The 16,560-nt window shown below is 53.0% G+C and overlaps 1 protein-coding gene across 1 annotated transcript in view; it reads right to left on the bottom strand.

Annotated features, from left to right (window-relative positions):
* Positions 1–938: 938 nt before the first annotated feature.
* The window catches only part of FAM83F (family with sequence similarity 83 member F), a 28,938-nt gene continuing 13,316 nt past the window's right edge, over positions 939–16,560 (bottom strand). Inside the window, exons 2-5 of the mRNA XM_068561862.1 lie at positions 9,258–9,425; positions 8,650–8,771; positions 7,108–7,796; positions 939–988 (exon numbers count right to left, since the gene is read on the bottom strand). Of these exons, the coding sequence (XP_068417963.1) occupies positions 939–988; positions 7,108–7,796; positions 8,650–8,771; positions 9,258–9,425 (1,029 nt within the window). The remainder of the gene's footprint in view (positions 989–7,107; positions 7,797–8,649; positions 8,772–9,257; positions 9,426–16,560) is intronic.

The raw sequence follows: 16,560 nt of genomic DNA, 5'->3' as shown, positions 1-16,560 counted from the left end.
ATAACTAGAGAAGGCACGTAAGTCCCGGCTGGTGAAGGGACTGAGGGCCATCTCTGGGGTGGGAGGAGGGCCAGCGCTCCTGGTGACAGGGCCCAGCCTCCAGCACCACCGGAACATCAGCCAGGCTCTCTCTCTCCCTACTTTGGGCTGCAGATCAAGGCAAAAAACGGGAGGGAGCCGCCTCAGGTAAAGGCACTAGCAGAACTGCCAGATGGGCTTGCAGCAGGCAACAGCCGAGGAGGCCCGGACCACTCAGGACACAGCCTGCCAGGATGGTGCTGGGGGAGGGAAAGGAGGCCTCAGCACAAGGGCTCTCAAAATGGCAGGGTCAAATTCTGCCCTCATTCCATTCAGAGACTACTACAGGAGCCTGAGGGACAGGCCAGGAAGGCCACAGCAGCCAGCCCCCAGCCGTCCTCGCTGCATCTTCCAGCTTGAGTTCAGAAGCTCTAGCAAGACTGGATCCCAGGCTCAGAGCCCTGTCCTCGTCCCGTGTGTTCCACCAAACCTCTTGGGGGACCAGCAGCACCAGAAGCCCAGGGAAGGAGAAGCCAGGGGGCTGGGGCTGCCCCGGAGACCCCATCACATTAAGGTATAAAGACATGGACTTATCCCATCTGGGGGCCGGCAGGGCAAGGCTGGCCCAGTGGAGGGAGGGGGCTGGGCATAAAGGAGAGCGGACACTAGTCAAGCTTCCACTTCATGTAAACAAAGGGTGACCCCCTGCCCGGCCATGACAGTCTTGTGGAGGCGTGTGATTGTCTTGAGATGCTGCAGACCCTCACATCTGGGATACAGGGTCCCTGAGGCCAGGATGGAGGCTGCTGGGGCAGGAGGCCAGTAGGCGTCCGATGTGCAAATTGGTGCAGGGTTTGACCTGTGTCTCCACAGGACAGGATGGGGGCATCCACAGGTCCTGCCGACAGCTGGCCCGCAGCTCACGAAATCACACAATTGCTGGCCTTGGCAGGACTGGAACTTGTTTTACCTGCAGAGACAAGGGACACAGGCGAGGGAGGATGTAGGTAAAGTGCTCCCTGGGCTGGCCTCCAGCCCCCCTCCTATGCACCGCCCACACCGCAAATTTGGGTGCTGGGGTCACTGTCTCCCTCCCAAGCTGCTGAAACTAGGTCAGTAGGGTCCTCAGAAGAGCAAAAGGAAAGATTCTCCCTGCCCTGACAGCCTTAGCAAGACCACCACTGGTTGGGGCATCAGGGACCTGCCATCTCCTGACCTCAGCGGGGCGATTCGCCAGTTGCTAATACCCTATGCAGCGTCACAGCTCACAAGCGCAACCGCAGTCACTGTCAGTGACCCTCAGCGTGGCCCTGCTGCAAGGGGGCATCCTCGGCCCGACCTGACAGTGGTGGGCAGGGGGGCCAGTAGCCCCCAGAGCCGGGCAGCGCCTGCGCCAGTGCCCGCTCTGCCGAGCCCCATCTCAGCTCCTCCCGCCACTCAGGCCGCCGACGTGGAAGGGACAAAGCGGTGCCTCAGGAGGGGCTGGTAGGCTGACCGGGAGGGAGCCAGGCATGGTGGCGCGGACCCCAGGCTTAGGGGCGCGGGGCACACCCTTCACCGAGAGGAAAGAAGGGGTGGAGAGGCACAGCTCTCCTCTTCCCAGGCCCCTTCCACCCGTTTCCACTGCCTCTACAGCCCAAGCAGAGGCCAGCTGTGTTCCTGCCCTCAGGCCAGCGCCTCGCGTCTGCTGCGGGGAGCCCTCCTGGGGCGCTGGCCGCCGTCTCCCGGGCGGCCGCTGACCTCTTTCCTGCCGGTTCCTCTCCACACCGCCAGGGCCAGGGTCGTCTCCCAGCACTCGCACCACCTTCCCGTATCACCTCAGCTGTGAGTTTCACGGAGGTGGTGTTGGCCTCCTCTCCCGGGCCGTTAGCAAGAGAGACGCTGAACAGGCCTGAGTAGGGCCCTTCCCTGCCCGGCCAGCGGGACCCAGGCCTCGGGACTTGCTGCGGGTCCAGCTGAGCCTCCCTGGAGGCCGCTCCGAGAGCAGCTACAGCGTCGAGGAGGTGGGAGGGGAGCCAGACGATGGTGCCCGCCTCCCTGTGGCTCCAAGGGCCCGGAGCTGGGTCAGCCTCCAGCCTCCAGCCTCCTCGGGTGCTGAGGCTGCCTCCGCTGCCCTTCCTGTCCTGTAGTCCCCTGGCTGCCGCAGGACACGTCCGTCCCCACTTCCTGTCCTCAGCGGCTTGCTGTACTTGCTTGGCCTACTGAGCAGATGCTGAGTTTCTCCCCAGAGGCAGCAGAATTTTGGAGGCAGGTGAGAAAAGTCCTCTGGGCTCCCAAGGCCAGGGAGGAGTGGCTGCGTGGGCTGTGGGCAGCCGGGGCAGAGCAGGTTTGTGGCCAGCTCCCCACACTCCCACCCACTCTCTGAGGCTGGATGCGAGCCTGGAGACGGGCCTCTCGCTCAGAATTCACCTCCGCGCCTCTGACGGGAGGCCGGGCTGAGGACCAAGCCCTCGAGTCCGCCCCTCCCGCGGCACACAGACCGGAGCCCGCTGCCGCCTGCAGCAGATGCTGTGGCCAATCACACCTGCTCAGATGAGTGGAGGAGAATATATCAACAGCCCCACATTTCTATTTTTTACAAAGTATATGTGGCACGGGTGGCCCAAAGGAGGCTCATGAGAGAAAGTCAAACTTCAAAGGAACAAAACAGCGCAGTGAGACTGGACATAGGGGCGGGAAGTGGAGGAGAGGCGGCCTGAAGGAAGGCCTGGAGCATCAGGACCCGGTCCGATGGTCAGGACCTGGCCGGTCCGGCCTGGCAGGCAGGAGAGGGGACAGTGATACAGACGGCCATGACAAGGACAGTGAGCTCTACCTCCCTACAGGCTTCAGGACCTCACACTCCCCTCTTCTGGAAGATTCTTCCCCTGGATGTCCACCTGGTTCTCTGCTTCCCATCATTCAAGTCTCTTCTCAAATGCCCCTTTGTCAGAGAGGCCTTCCCTGATCACTCTTCAGGAGAAGGTCCTTGCCCTCCCTGCCCCCCTCCCAGTACATAAGAGCAGGGGCAAGCTCACTCTGTCCACTGCTACACCAGGAATTTAGGACCGTGCCTGGCACAGAGCAGACACCGCATAGATAGACATTTGTTGAAAACAATGAACGATCAGGCAGCAGCAAGCTACGTAAGGGTTCACACCAATCTAGTAACAAGAGCAACTGCAGTGGCATCAGTGGGTGGTGACTGGGTGACGTACGTGCCCTCACTCACCTAGATGGTGACGGAAGCCCTGGCCACGCCCAAGAGACCAGCAGGGCAGGGGATTTTGACATCTGCCAATGAGACTAAGGACGCCTGCCTCTTCTCCGGAGCCCAGTGGGATCAGCTCCTCGAAGGATGCCCACTCAGCTCCCCTCATCTGTGTCATGTGACCGAGACCTTGGCTGGTAACAGTGCTCAGGTTTATGGAATCAGAGCACAGCCTGAGAACATCAGCCGGGGTCTGACCTCAGGAGCGACACTGAGTTTTGGAACTCCATCTTGGCAAGACAGCTGTTGAGTAGGCTTACCCTGGAACTGGAAGCCCACAGGTCCCTTATGGAGCTCTGAACCCCAGCAGCACCTCCCCAGCCTTCCATCCCAGGCAGGCGCCCAGACTTCTAGGAGAGAGATCTGAGACCTCCACCCCAGGGATGACACAGGCAAATGTGAAGTCCCCAAATCCAGGAGCCAGCGAGCACAGCACTAGGAGCCAGACCACACTGCCAGCCAGGGTGGCCCATCCACGCATGACTCAGGGGAACCTGGGAGAGTTCTGGCACAGCAACTGTGGCTGCAGTCACCTCAGAGAACTCTGGGAACAGAAGCGTGGGCTCAGGGGCCCTCGGAAGGTGGTGACCCAGAGGCACTCTCCTCTTCCTCCATACGTGGCGGGGGGGGTGGGGGTGGAGTCAGTCATGTACTCAGGCCTCTGGCCCTTCCAAACAGCCTTTAAAGACGTAGGCAGCTGGTGTCAACCCTAACCTTCCAGAGATGGCCATAATGCTCTGGCAGGCCCTGGGAGGCAGGAGAGCCCACCGCCCTTTTCTCACTCATGACCGTGGGCACAGGGCCTCGCCTCTCTGCACCTCTGGGGTCTCATCTTGAAACAACGTCATCAGGCAGGGTGGCTGTGGGTTCTGGGTGACAGCATTTAGCACCGTGTCTACCCAGCACACGCCAGGTGTTCAGCCGAAGTCTGTGCCTTTCTTCCTCCTCTTACCATGCACGAGAGTGTTGGCCTTGTCCCAGGGATTTCCCCAGGGGGACCAGGAGGGGTTTCAGGACATCACCTGGAACCGCCTCCCCCAAACTGGCAGCCCCCGAGGGCAGAGCCTTGTCACCTAATCTGCTGCTCTGAGGACCCCTACGTGGGAAAACACTCAGGGCGCTCGTTTAAAATGCAGATTCCTGAGCCCAGCCGAGCGGGACAGACCCCTGACTCTTTTGACAAGGCTCTCCAGTGACTGCTGGTCCCTGAGGTTGGATCTCTGCCACAGAGTCCCAAGCTCCTGGATGGGCACAGGCGGCCGGCTCAGGAAAGGCGCCAATTGCAGGAGCAAGGACTCAGCTGAGAGAAAAACCAGGACAGGGTGCTTGGCTTCCACCAGTAGGGGGAGCTGTGAGCCTTCAAACCACCTGGCCGCCCACAGCTGGACTGCCAGACCCAAAGGAAGGGATTTCTGAAGGTTCTCCCAAGGGCCACGCTTGGGTTTGCAAAAATTTGCATGCTGTTTGACAACTATATACTTCTTATCAAGTAATTGTACAGGCTGCCAGCTCTTAGCTTTTCTATTTTTCTCTCTTTTAGCCACCCTGTCATCGGCCTGGGTTCTCCCTTGACAAGAGGGCAGCAGGGACAGAAAGGACAGTCAGAATCAGAGCTCAAAGGGACCTCCTGAACCCTTCCTGGATCAACCCCTCCTCTTCTCAACCAGGAAACAGCCCCTGGGGAGGTGAAAGGATGTGTCCAAGGCGTGGGGAGCAAGGTCCTGGGAGCTGAGATCCCTCCGATGGCTGTTCTGACGCTGCTCTGAATGTTCACTGTAGGACAGGGATCCTTTCCCTGGATGGGGCCCTAAGGGAATAGCTAACGTGATTTCCTCCCAGATGACAGTTCCCAGTGTACTAGGATTGCAAGTTCCAACCTTGGGGACCCCCATGCTGCCAGGAACCTGACCCTCTGGCACACAGAGTCCTGCTGATAAGCTTCTGCTGCCTGAGAGGAGGCACTAAACCAGTCAAATGTTTGGGAGGCTGGAGGCCACAAAAAGGGCCTTTGGGGAGGGGAGTCTCTGGCTTCTTGCCCTGCCTTCGAGGGAGGAAAGAGGAAAGGTCTCATAAGGGATTTGAATGCCAGGCCCTCGGGGCTGGATGCCCATCCGGGTACACAGAGGCTGTGCTGGACGAGGCCACTCTGTGTGTTTCCTTATGATGGAGCAGGAATAGGGTGATCTTGAGGGCCATCCCTCGTGCGTGCCGCTGCACTCTTGCACTTGCCCTTCTCTGTCTCTGACTCTCTCTCTCAGGGTGCCAGGCACTCAGGAGACGAGCTGGTACAGGGCACTGTCCCTGGCTGTTTGGCTGGCTCCTGGCACCCCGTGCAAACACTCAGGGAACAGCAGAAGTGTCAGTGACCGTTCAAGTCATCCAAGCAGGGGAGTCTGATGCTGAGACTCACTAAAGGAAGCAGGAAGGGATAAGACAATGGCCTTTTGTTTCTATGGAAACAGCACCTCAGGGTGAGGGGCTGAAGGAAGAGAAAGCTTCTGCTTCACCTCCAGTCAGGGAGTGGGAAAGAGCCCCTTTTGTGGTTGGGCTCGCCCCTCCCCCTCTCTTCCCTGCCAGGTGTTCACCATGGCAACCCTCCTTCCAAACAAGAGGTGCAGGGCAGCAGCAACAGCATCCGGGGCTGGGGGAGCCAGGGAGCCCAGGGGGAATGGGACGGGCCCAGCTACCCCTCCCTGACAGGACACGGGCCCTGGCCTCGGTTTGCGAACTGGCCCCACTGCCACTTACTGTGCCCTGGGACCACTTAATTCACCTCTCTGAGCTTCCATCTGCCACCTCCGTGGTTACTGTGAGGGCCAAGTGAGAGAGCGAGCACCTAGTGAAGGACCCGGCACACGGAGGCGCTCAATAAATGCTTCCTGGCCAAATGCAGCTATAGCCCTGGCACTGCTGCTGTGCCCAAATTCTCGGAGACTCCAGGCCTGTCCTAACTTTAAGAGGCACGGACTGAGTGCGTCAGGCTCTCTAGCAGGGCTGGGGCATCAGTGTTTGGGAAGACTTGCACTGCAGCCAATGTCAGGTCAAAGCTGGGGCCTTGAGGGACACAGGAATTCTGGAAGCACTCAGGCTGCCCAAGGTAAGTCCCTGCCCTTACCTACCTGGCCAGCCAGGGAGCCCAGGCTCACCGCTGCAAAGCCCCACAGCCATGGAGGGAGAAACCCCAACATGGAAACCCCTTTGACTCAGCAATGCCGACATGAGAAAAGGTGCCAGCAGTGGCCCTGGCTGTTACCACCAGCCAGAAAAGGCCACTCTGGAGACTGTTCCAGAGAAAGAGATAAAGGCAGAGAGACAGCCAGAAAGATACCACCACCAGGAACAGTCTCTCCCAGAAGTAAGCAGCCTGGCAAATATCACTTATCAAATAAACACAGGGAGGAGCCACGTCAAACTATTTACAACAGAAACAAGGAAAAGTGGGTCAGGGCATTGGTGCGGTGTGTTTGACCAGGTCAGATCCTGACAACAACTGATCCAGCAAGGAACAAGGTTTGCTGGAACAAGCCCTAGAGTCAGAGCCCTAGTCTCAGACTACTCCGTGCCCAGCACTGTTCTGAGCACTTCATATCCTCAGAACAGCTGGGCGAGGCAGGCATCACTTTCCCCTTTTAGAGAAGAGGAAACTGAAACTCCGGCCTGCAGTGGCTGGCCCCAGGCCACACGCAGGCAAAGGCCAGAGCACCTGAGGAACTGAGGACCATAGGGCCCAGAGCTCATGTGCTCTCCCTGCCGGGAGGCTGCCTTCTTACAGAATCAGCAGTGCTCCTGGACCAGGGCCAGAGGCCTGAGGAGCCCTGGGCCCGGTGGGAGGGGCTCACCTGAGACGTCACTGGAGCCCTGGTTGGGCCTCTTCCCCGTCACAAACTCCGCTTCGGCCAAGGCCTTGGGGGAGAGGGCACCGGCCGTGCTATTGGGCGCTGCGGGCCTCTTGGACCGCCGGCTGAAGAACCTGCTGCTGAAGCGCCTGCCCTCCTTGGCCGCGGTGGCCTCCCCGTTGGCAGTTTCTCCCCTGCCGTTTCCGGCAAGGGCCTCCCGGGGTCTGGGCTTCAGGTCCACACGCAGGTGGGAGACCACCCTGCCATCCTGACTCAGCTCTCCCGAGAGAACGGGCTCCACCGGGGGCAGCACCTGCTCCAGCGTGACCAGGTCGTGCAGGAAACTCTCCAGGCGCCGTGCTGACTCGCCGCCCTTGCTGCCCTCCTCCTGCCCCTCTGCATTGCTGCCGGCCTCCCGCTGCTGCCGGGCAGCCCAGCGCATCATCTCCCCAGGTGGGTGGCGGCCGCCTGCCACCAGGGTGTACTTGGGGTTGATTAGCTTGCGAGCCACAGTGGAGGCGTAGTTGAGGCCCAGCCTGCCAGCGCCTCCTGCCAGGCCCAGCTGCTGGTACAAGTCCACCTCCTCGGAGACGGCGTACAGCTCCCGGAACTCCACGTCGAAGGGCTCCACGTTCTGCCCCGTCAGGAGGAGGAGAAGGTTCCTGTCCACATGGGAGGAACTCCAGGTGAATCTGGGAACGTGGGGACAGAAAAGCAACATACATGTGCCCGGGCCTGCAGCCTCGCCCTGCCAGCCGCCCCTCGGCGAGCCCATCTCAACACCCCGCTGCCCAGCCCAACCTGCTCCACCACTGAGGCTGGATGCCTTGCTGCCTTCGTGCTGGGGTGCTCTCCCTCCACAGACCCAAATCCTCCCTTGGCCCAGGTCTTGGCCTCAAATGCAGAAAGCAGGCAGTGGGTGCAGGGCAAGGGCAAGGGCAAGAGAAGTCAGGCCTGGATTCAAACCTGCTTTCTGCCCTGCGTGCCTTGTAAAATGGGGCTTGTAAGGGGTACAGTCACAGCGTTGTTGTGAGGCTCAAAGTCCAATAACGAATATAAAAGGTTTCGCTCAGTACCTGGCACAAACATACATTTAATAAGTAGTACCTATAGCTGCCACTACTGTTAGTATTCTGTTAGTATTCTGTTAGTATTCCATTCCTCAATAGTTCTTCTCTGAATTTTTAGAGCACTTAGCGTCTGCAAAACCCCATACTTTAACCATGTAAGAGGACTGACGCCATTTATTAATTGTTTCATGTGCCCGGGTCTCTTCCAGCCTCAAAAGGCAACCAGCTGTTGTGGACCATGAAAGGCAGGCAGTGCTTAATGCTCAATAAAAGTTGACCCTCTTTCTTGAATAATCCATTAGCCAGAAAGTTTGAGGGAAGGGACTGGCCAGGAGGCTATTCTTTGCTATCAGAATAGACAATAGCTCTTAAACTCATGATTGTGGAGGCTCTAGCCCAGCATCTTTCTGAACATGAACACTTCTGACCATGAACTAAGGCCTCCCAGGCCCTTCTCTGACCTGGCCCAACTCACCTGTAGGATCCAGTGGCTACTTTTTCACCATCTACCATTAGGAACTTGGATGACAGGGTCCCCTTGATCTTCCCCATGGGCATGTAAAAGCCAACACCTGTCACAGAGCGGACACGGATGTTCTGTTGAGAAGAGGAGAAGGGCACTGTCACTCAGGCTGGGGGCCTAGAGGCTCTAAGCTGAGTCTCTGCTTGGGTGGAGGACGAATGCTCTTGTCCACGGGACCCTGACTCTGCTTCCTACGGCCTGAGGAAGTCAGCAAATCTTGCTTTGGGCTCGGACAGGCCCAGGGTGGCCCCAGTCTGCTCTCAAAGCTCTTCAGAAGAGAAGCACAGCCCTGCCTTCAACCCTGACAGTGACTCTGCGGGCTGAGTGCCCGGGACTAGGCCGGAGCTGCCTCCTTAGCCTCAGCAGCCCTGGGATAAGATGTAAGCTGGGCATGTTAGGGTTATCAGTTCATGAGGCAAGGTTTTAGACACAAGGAAAGGGGTTGAGAGTGCTGTTCACCTGGGCCCCTGAACTGGGGAGCAGGCAGAGGGAGGGGCAGAGGCAGTCTCCATCCCACTTCCTTCCCCCCTCCCGCCCCCAGCCCCAGTGGTACAACTTACCCGAATACGGAAGTCAGCGAGCTCCAGGCCCTGACACATCTCCAGGAAGTACTTCACGCCTGCCTCGTCCAGGATGATGTACACGGGGACTCGGCGCTTGGAGGCAGCATCCACGATGTCTTGGAAGATCTCACCATCAGTGAAGAGGTCCATGACCACAGCAATGACCTGGACAGGGAAAGGCACCAGTGAGGCACGTGGTGACTACACACATACAGAGTCACACTGTGGCCCACGGAGGACCAGCTGGGCTGGGGTAAGCGCTGGCCAAGAGTCAAAAATGCCATCTGCACCACTCCTGGGTTTCGCACATCCCCACCCACCTCTGAGCACATGTGAGCAGGAGATGGGCTCCCTGCTCTGGGAAATGAAGATGGTGCAGAGGGTGCAGGCCATGCTGCTTGTGCTTCATCCTTGGCAAATTCCCACCACCCACCCTGGGGATTTTCCAGCGGCTCTTCAGAAGCCGTTGTCAGTGGAGATCTAGGAGGCTGAGGAAAGTTGGTTCTGGTGCCTTCAGGAAATAAGCAGGTTCTAGGAGCTGCAGTCACCGAGAGGCATGAAATGGACCATTTCCACAAGCTGCAGATCTGCTCAGATACCACTTTCTTTGCAGACCTGGGTGCTTTGATCTCCCTGCAGCTGTGCAAAGCCCTGTGCTTCCCTGAGCACAGATTCAGGCAGAGCTCCAGTTAGCTCGGGCTCCCTTGGCCTCCAGGTGTCCAGACCATCCCACTTCATCCTCAGATCAAGGTCCCTGCCTAGGACCCTTGATTTCCAAAAGCCAGTCTTGATTATCCATCCTGGAAGGCGAGGCCTTCCACAGCCTGAGGCAGATTTGCCTTTCTGACCTCAACCTCCTCCACTTCCCTTTACAAACCTTCTGCTCCAGAGGCAGGGTTTTCTTGTTGGCCCCAAGCACTGTGCCCATGATGCAGAGGAAAGTATGTGCTTTGGGGTCACAGAGATCTGATTATAACCACTTTTTATTTATGTAACCTTAGGCAAATCCCTTAACTTTGATGAGCCTCTGTTTCCTCATCTGCAAAGTGGGGATACCCTGTACTGGCTACATTTGGCATCAGGATTAGAAATAACATCTGTAAGCATCAACAATGCCTGATACGTAGGTAAGTCTTCAATAAATGGTAACCATTGTATGGTTGAAGGAGTCTGCTTGTCGTTGTAACTGAAAGCCTGAACGCTGAAGCCAGGCAGACCAGGCCTGGTTCACTAACTCCACTGCTCACTCATCAGTGCCCCAGCTTCCTTGGCAGCAAAATCGAGCTCATAGTAGCACCTGTCTCAAAGGGTTGTTGAGAAGGCTTAGAGAAGCAAACTGTGAAAGCGTTTAGCACAGTGCCGGCACGTGTTAAGCTCAATAAGTGTATCCTCCATCACCATCGTCATCATCACAATCACCATCACCTTCACGTGTGCTCTGCCATTATCTCTGCCTCTAAAGACCACCCCCCAACACCATTTACACAATATTACATAAGGCCCTTCTTACCTCCTACATTTAATACCCAATCATTCATACAGGTAACATTTACAAATCCCCACAGGCAGAGGGAGGATCTATGGACAAACTACAGTCCCTAACTTCAAGGGGTTAATCCAGTTGGAATCATAAGACATTCACACAAAATAATAAGACATAAGGTAAAGCGAGATAAATGCCTTAGGAGATGCACAAATGATGTGTAATGTGAGTTCAAAGGAGGGGTGGTAGGAAGAGAAGGAGGGACTTAGGGAGGGGGTTGAAAGATTACTTTCAGCCAGGGGAGAACAAGAAAGGTTTCACCGAGGAAGCTGAAACCTGAAGAATGGGCAGCCTTGGGTGCCATGAGAAATGAGCAGGGAATAAAACCAAGCAGGGAAGTGGGCAGGGCTGCCATGCATGGGTATGCAGGTTGTGCACTGCACACAGGCACTGGGCTGATGGGGGTGAGTGGGAGCTGTGCCTGCCTGAGGAAGAGATGCCTTTTCCTAATCTGCGCACAGGTGCCACATGGGCTACCAGGGGCCTAGGAGGTGAACATTTCAGGCAAAGAAAACAGCACAAGCAAAGGCACTGAGGACAGGCATGACTCACAAAAACAGAGGAGATGCAAATAAAATACTGAATGAAGAAAGAGAAATAACTACAGATATACTTACTTTTCAAGAAATTCTTACTATTTAATAAATCTTACTATTTAAGAAATGGTAAAAAGACTAGGAACATTTACACATTGATGACTTTGAAAATGAAATTGACATGGATAAGTCATGAAAAGTGAATTAAACATATCAACTATAGTTCAGGTTTTTAAAAAGTAAATTAAATATAATACAGCATAATCAAGTAAGGTTATCCTAAAAATGAAAGGATTATTCAACATCAGAAACGTATCAATTTATAACATTTATCATGTCAAAGAGGGAAAATCATATATTATCTTAATAAGTTTTTAAAAAGTATTTGATAACACTATTTGTGATTAAAATTCTCAAAAAACTAGGAATAGAAGGGACCTCCCTTAATGTCATAAAGGCTATCTACTAAAAACCCTCATGAAACATACTTAAAGTTGCATTCCCTTTAAGTCTTAAGCAAGTCAAGAATGTTCACTTATCACCACTGCTGTTCAACAAAGTATTGGTGGTCCTGAGAAATGCAATATGACAAGAAAAAGAAATGAAACAGAAGGATTAGAAGAGACAAAACTACCAGTATTTAAAGATGATATTTTTTTAAAAAACCAATTAGAATGCAGAGAAAAACTATTAGAAGTAATGGGAGAATTTGGCAAGATTGCCAGATACAAGAAAAACTTACAAAAACCAATAGCATTCTTCTACTACAGCAAAAACCAATTAAAAAAAAAAAAAGAAAAGAAGATCCATTCAAAATTGCAACTTAATAAGCACATAGTATTTAGGAATTAATACCTTTATGGAGAAATTTAGAAAACTCTATTAAAGGACAGTTACAAATATTTGAATAAATGAAAAGATAAACTGTGTTCATGGATAACATGATTTAATGTTTTAAAAATCCAGTTCTCCTCATATTAATAAAATCCAATGCAATTCCAATGAATGGTCAGTAAAATTTTTTGAGGAGCTCAAATATTTCTAAGATGTGAGGAAGAATGAAGATTCACAATAGCTAAGTCAATTTTGAAAAAGAAAAGCTAAAAGGGGACACTTGTCCTACTAGACAGTAAGACATACTGCAGAGCCAAATTAGTAAGAATTGCGATACTGAGATGGGAAGGAACTGACAAATAGACCATGGGACAGAATAGAGAGACCAGAAATATATAGGTACCTACACACATACATAAAACTTTAAGTTAACTTAGTCTTAACTTTAAGGTAGAATCACAACTCAGTGGAGAAAGGATGCTGTTTAGTAGATGCTATTGGGACAATTGGCATACTAAATAGAGAAAAATAAAATGGATCCCTACCTCATACCATATATAAAGGTGAATTTCAGGTAGGCTGTATACCTAAATGCAAAAGATACAACTAATAAAGGAATTCATGAAATATAGGAAAATATCTTCATGGCATAGGTAAGATAGGATTTATTAAGATTCCAAAAGCATGAATCATAACACAAATAAAATTTTAAAAGAGGCATTTGGCAAATTAGGGATTTTCTGTTCAAAGAAAGATGTCAACAGACAAAGATAACTGACAGGGAGAAGATATCTGCAATATCTACAACCGAAAGGAACTAATAATATACAAGAGATGCCTGCACATCATCAAGACAGAAAACTAATTAGAAAAATGGGCAAAGGATATGAATAGGCAATTCCTAGAGGAGATACCTGAATGGCTAATAAGTATGTAAAGAGAAGCAGACCTCATTAGTAAGCAGAAAGATTCAAATTAAAGCAAAGAGATAGTAATAACTGCAAATGAAGTGTAACCTTTAAAAATTGTATAAAAAATTTAAAATAAATTTTAAAAAAGCAAAGAGATAAGAGAGATACCACTTTACAACTATAACATTAACTAAAAACTAGAAAGTTGGATAGTCCTAAATGTTGGCGTGTGAGGAAAGGGGAACCCTCATTCACTGAGGGTGGGAGGGAACACTGGTACAGCTATTTCTTAGGGCAAGGGGCAGAGCTTCGTGGATTTAAGGTTTTGCATGCCTGGAAGCCAGCAATGCTACTCTTGGCCACACACCCAGGGAACCTCTTGGATCTTTGCACAGGTCTATAAGGGGGCAGGAACAAAGACATTCACTGTAGCTTTCTTTGGGATAGCAAGGAGTTGGCAACAACTTGGATGTCCATCTCTAGAAGAATGGGTGTGGAGAATGTGAGGGGTGCTCGGGACAGAGTGCTCTGCAGCAGACAGAAGCAATGGACGAGTTCCATGTGCAGAACCTGGGTAGTTCTTTTTAAGATGAATGTTAGAGATAGAGATCTATAGCCTAATACCATTTATGTAAATAAAAACACACTACATAAAATAACTCTGCGAGTTTTTCAAGGATACGGACATGTCCAAGGACATACACTGAATATAGGTGGGTGGCTGCCTTTGGAAGGAGAAAGGGACGGGAGGGAAGGAGAGAGTAAAATAAGAGGGGCCTTCCCTGGATTGACGATGGCAGCGGACCACGAACTGAGATTCACAATCAGCTCTGCACCTGAGGTCCACAACAAACAAACAAAAAACAATTGGCCTGGAACAGTTCAGGGTGGATGTAGCGTAAGGACAACGGGGTGGGGCTGGATCACGGAGGGTTTTAACAGGCCACTTTCGGCTTCATTCCAGCAGAACACAGCTCCCACCATCTCATAGGCCTCCTGATAGCTCCCAACTGCTGCCTGAGGCCAGAGTCTACTGTTTGCTCATTTCCAGACTCTCCAGTGCCCAGCTCAAAGCTGACTCTCAGTATGTCGCTGGGGAGGGCTTGACTGGCTCAGGAAAGCGCTTCTGGATTCACTCTTGCTTTTGTTTTGTAATTGAAAGCGCAGGGAGCCAGCTCACCCTCACCCCCACCCGACAGAGGATGTGCTGTGAGAGCATCACAGACTAGAGGGAGAGACGTCCCCAGGGGCCCTGCTTTCGGGAGGCTTGGTCTGCGGCGCCCTGGTGAGAGCCAGCCATCTGTGTCACTACCAATTAAGCAGTGAAATATCTGTAGTAGGAAAAAATCAATTGCTCGCTGACTCCTGCAATCTCGTTGTGCAGGAGAGGTGATAATTACCCTCCGCTTTGGTCTCTGAGGGCCTGCTTGACATTAGGATGCACGGCATCAGGCCCAGGAAAACGAGCTCCCCACTCCCTCCGCTCTGGTGTTTAATGTGCCACGTGAGCCTACGAGCCAAATCTAACTTCAAGGCTCCCAGTATAAACGGAAAATCAGGTTTTATAAGAGAGACGTCAAAGGCACAGAACCTGGGGAGCCGGATTTCGTCAGGAGGGAAAAGTCATCCCCTGGCCTCCCGGCAGGCTCCTAGCATCCTTTACCTGGTTACCCACTGATGTGCAGCACCTGGGGAGAGAGGTTAATTTGAGGTGGCAGGAGTTTTCAGAAGCTGTCACAGGCTCTGGGAAAGCAGTTCTGATGCTGTAACACTTCTCATCAGGTGTTTGGTTAGCTTACCATCTCCTCCTTTGATATTCGGCCTCAGTGGTGGGGTGGGGGAACAGGGTGTGTTAGGGAGCCTCTGAATTCCCCTCCATCTGTCACTTACCTTTAATTAAACTGCCAGCTTTTCAGATTCTCTTCCTGGACTCCTTAATTACCATTAGATTAACAAAATTCATGAAAAGGACTCCACCTTCCCCATGCACTCCACAGCAACTCTACTCAAGACAGCTGGGGAGGGGCTTTCCTGGAGGCACAGTGGTTAAGAATCCACCTGCCAATGCAAGGGACATGGGTTCGTGCCCTGGCCTGGGAAGATCCCACATGCAGCGGAGCAACTAAGCCCGTGCGCCACAACTACTGAGTCCGCGTGCCACAACTACTGAAGCCTGCGCAGCTAGAGCCCGTGCTCCGCTACAAGAGAAGCCAGGACATGAGAAGCCCGCGCACCGCTACAAAGAGTAGCCCCCGCTCGCCGCAACTAGAGAAAGCCCGCGTGCAGCAACGAAGACCCAGCACAGCCAAAAATAAATAAATAAGTAAATAAATTTATTAAAAAAAAAAAAAAAAGACAGCTGGGGACGGACACCCCTGGTGTGTCTGGATGACCCAGTCTGGACGGCCACTGCACTGCCAGTCTCCTCGTCACAGAGCTATGCTCACCAGCCTGCCCTGGAGAGGCCCTTCCAAAATCAACGTCCTCTAGGTCACCCGGGCCAGAAGCCCAAGTCTACTGGCCTCCTCCTCCTCCCCATGACCAAATCCAATCGGCCACCAATGCCAGCAGGTCCTCCTCTGTGCACCTTCTCTGGGTCAGCTCCGTTCTGTTCCCACTGCACTGCTGCCCTCGCTCGGGCCCCCCTCATTTCTCACTGCACTTCTGGAATAGTTTCCTAACTAGTCCCTCCTCCATCTCCGTGCTCCAATTTTTTCTCCGTAGCAGTGACCCTGCCAAAACAACAGACTGATGAAGTGGTGGGTCCCACAGCCAAACTCCTTAACTTGGCATTGAAGGGCTTTATGATGGCCCCTTTCCTCCTCTCCAGCTTCATCTTGGACCATCTCACGTCTGCCCCTTGTTTTCAGCCGTGCAGGATGACCTGCAGTTACCCTAACTCAGGGTTTCTCCACCGTGGGACTTCCAGGGACCCAGGGACAGTATTCCTTGCTGTGGGGGGCTGTCCTGTGCATCGCAGGGTGTGTAGCAGCATGCCAGTAGCGCCACCCCCACTGGTGACAACCAAAAATGTTTGTAGACATCGATAAATATCTCCTGGGGGCAAAACTGCATCAACTCCCCACCCCCTTTTGAGAACAACTGCACACATCAGGCAGTTTCCAGTTCTGTTCCTACCCCTCCTGTACTCCTGTGAAACATCTACGCATCTTTCAAGACACAGGCAAGAATTTCCTGAACTTCTCCCCACCCAATATTGTTCACCACTCCCTGCTTCCTGCCCACGTTGTGTTCCGGGCACATAACAGAGGTCCTTGACATTTTATTGTAACATCTGCTGAATGGCTCTGTCCCTTACAGGGCTGTGGGCTCCCGGATGGCAGGGACCATCTGACTTCTCTCAGAATCTCCACCCTCAGGGGACATCTCAACACCAAGTCAGTTCTCCATGTTTGTGGAATGAATGTCTAAATGGAGGGTGTTTCATGTCTACTGTTTTATTTGCAGGGTGTGAA

Source organism: Eschrichtius robustus, chromosome 13, assembly GCF_028021215.1.
Source record: "Eschrichtius robustus isolate mEscRob2 chromosome 13, mEscRob2.pri, whole genome shotgun sequence".
Lineage (NCBI taxonomy): Eukaryota > Metazoa > Chordata > Mammalia > Artiodactyla > Eschrichtiidae > Eschrichtius > Eschrichtius robustus.
Note: the sequence above shows the minus strand (reverse complement) of the source record. Positions and strands in the feature narration are given on the sequence as shown.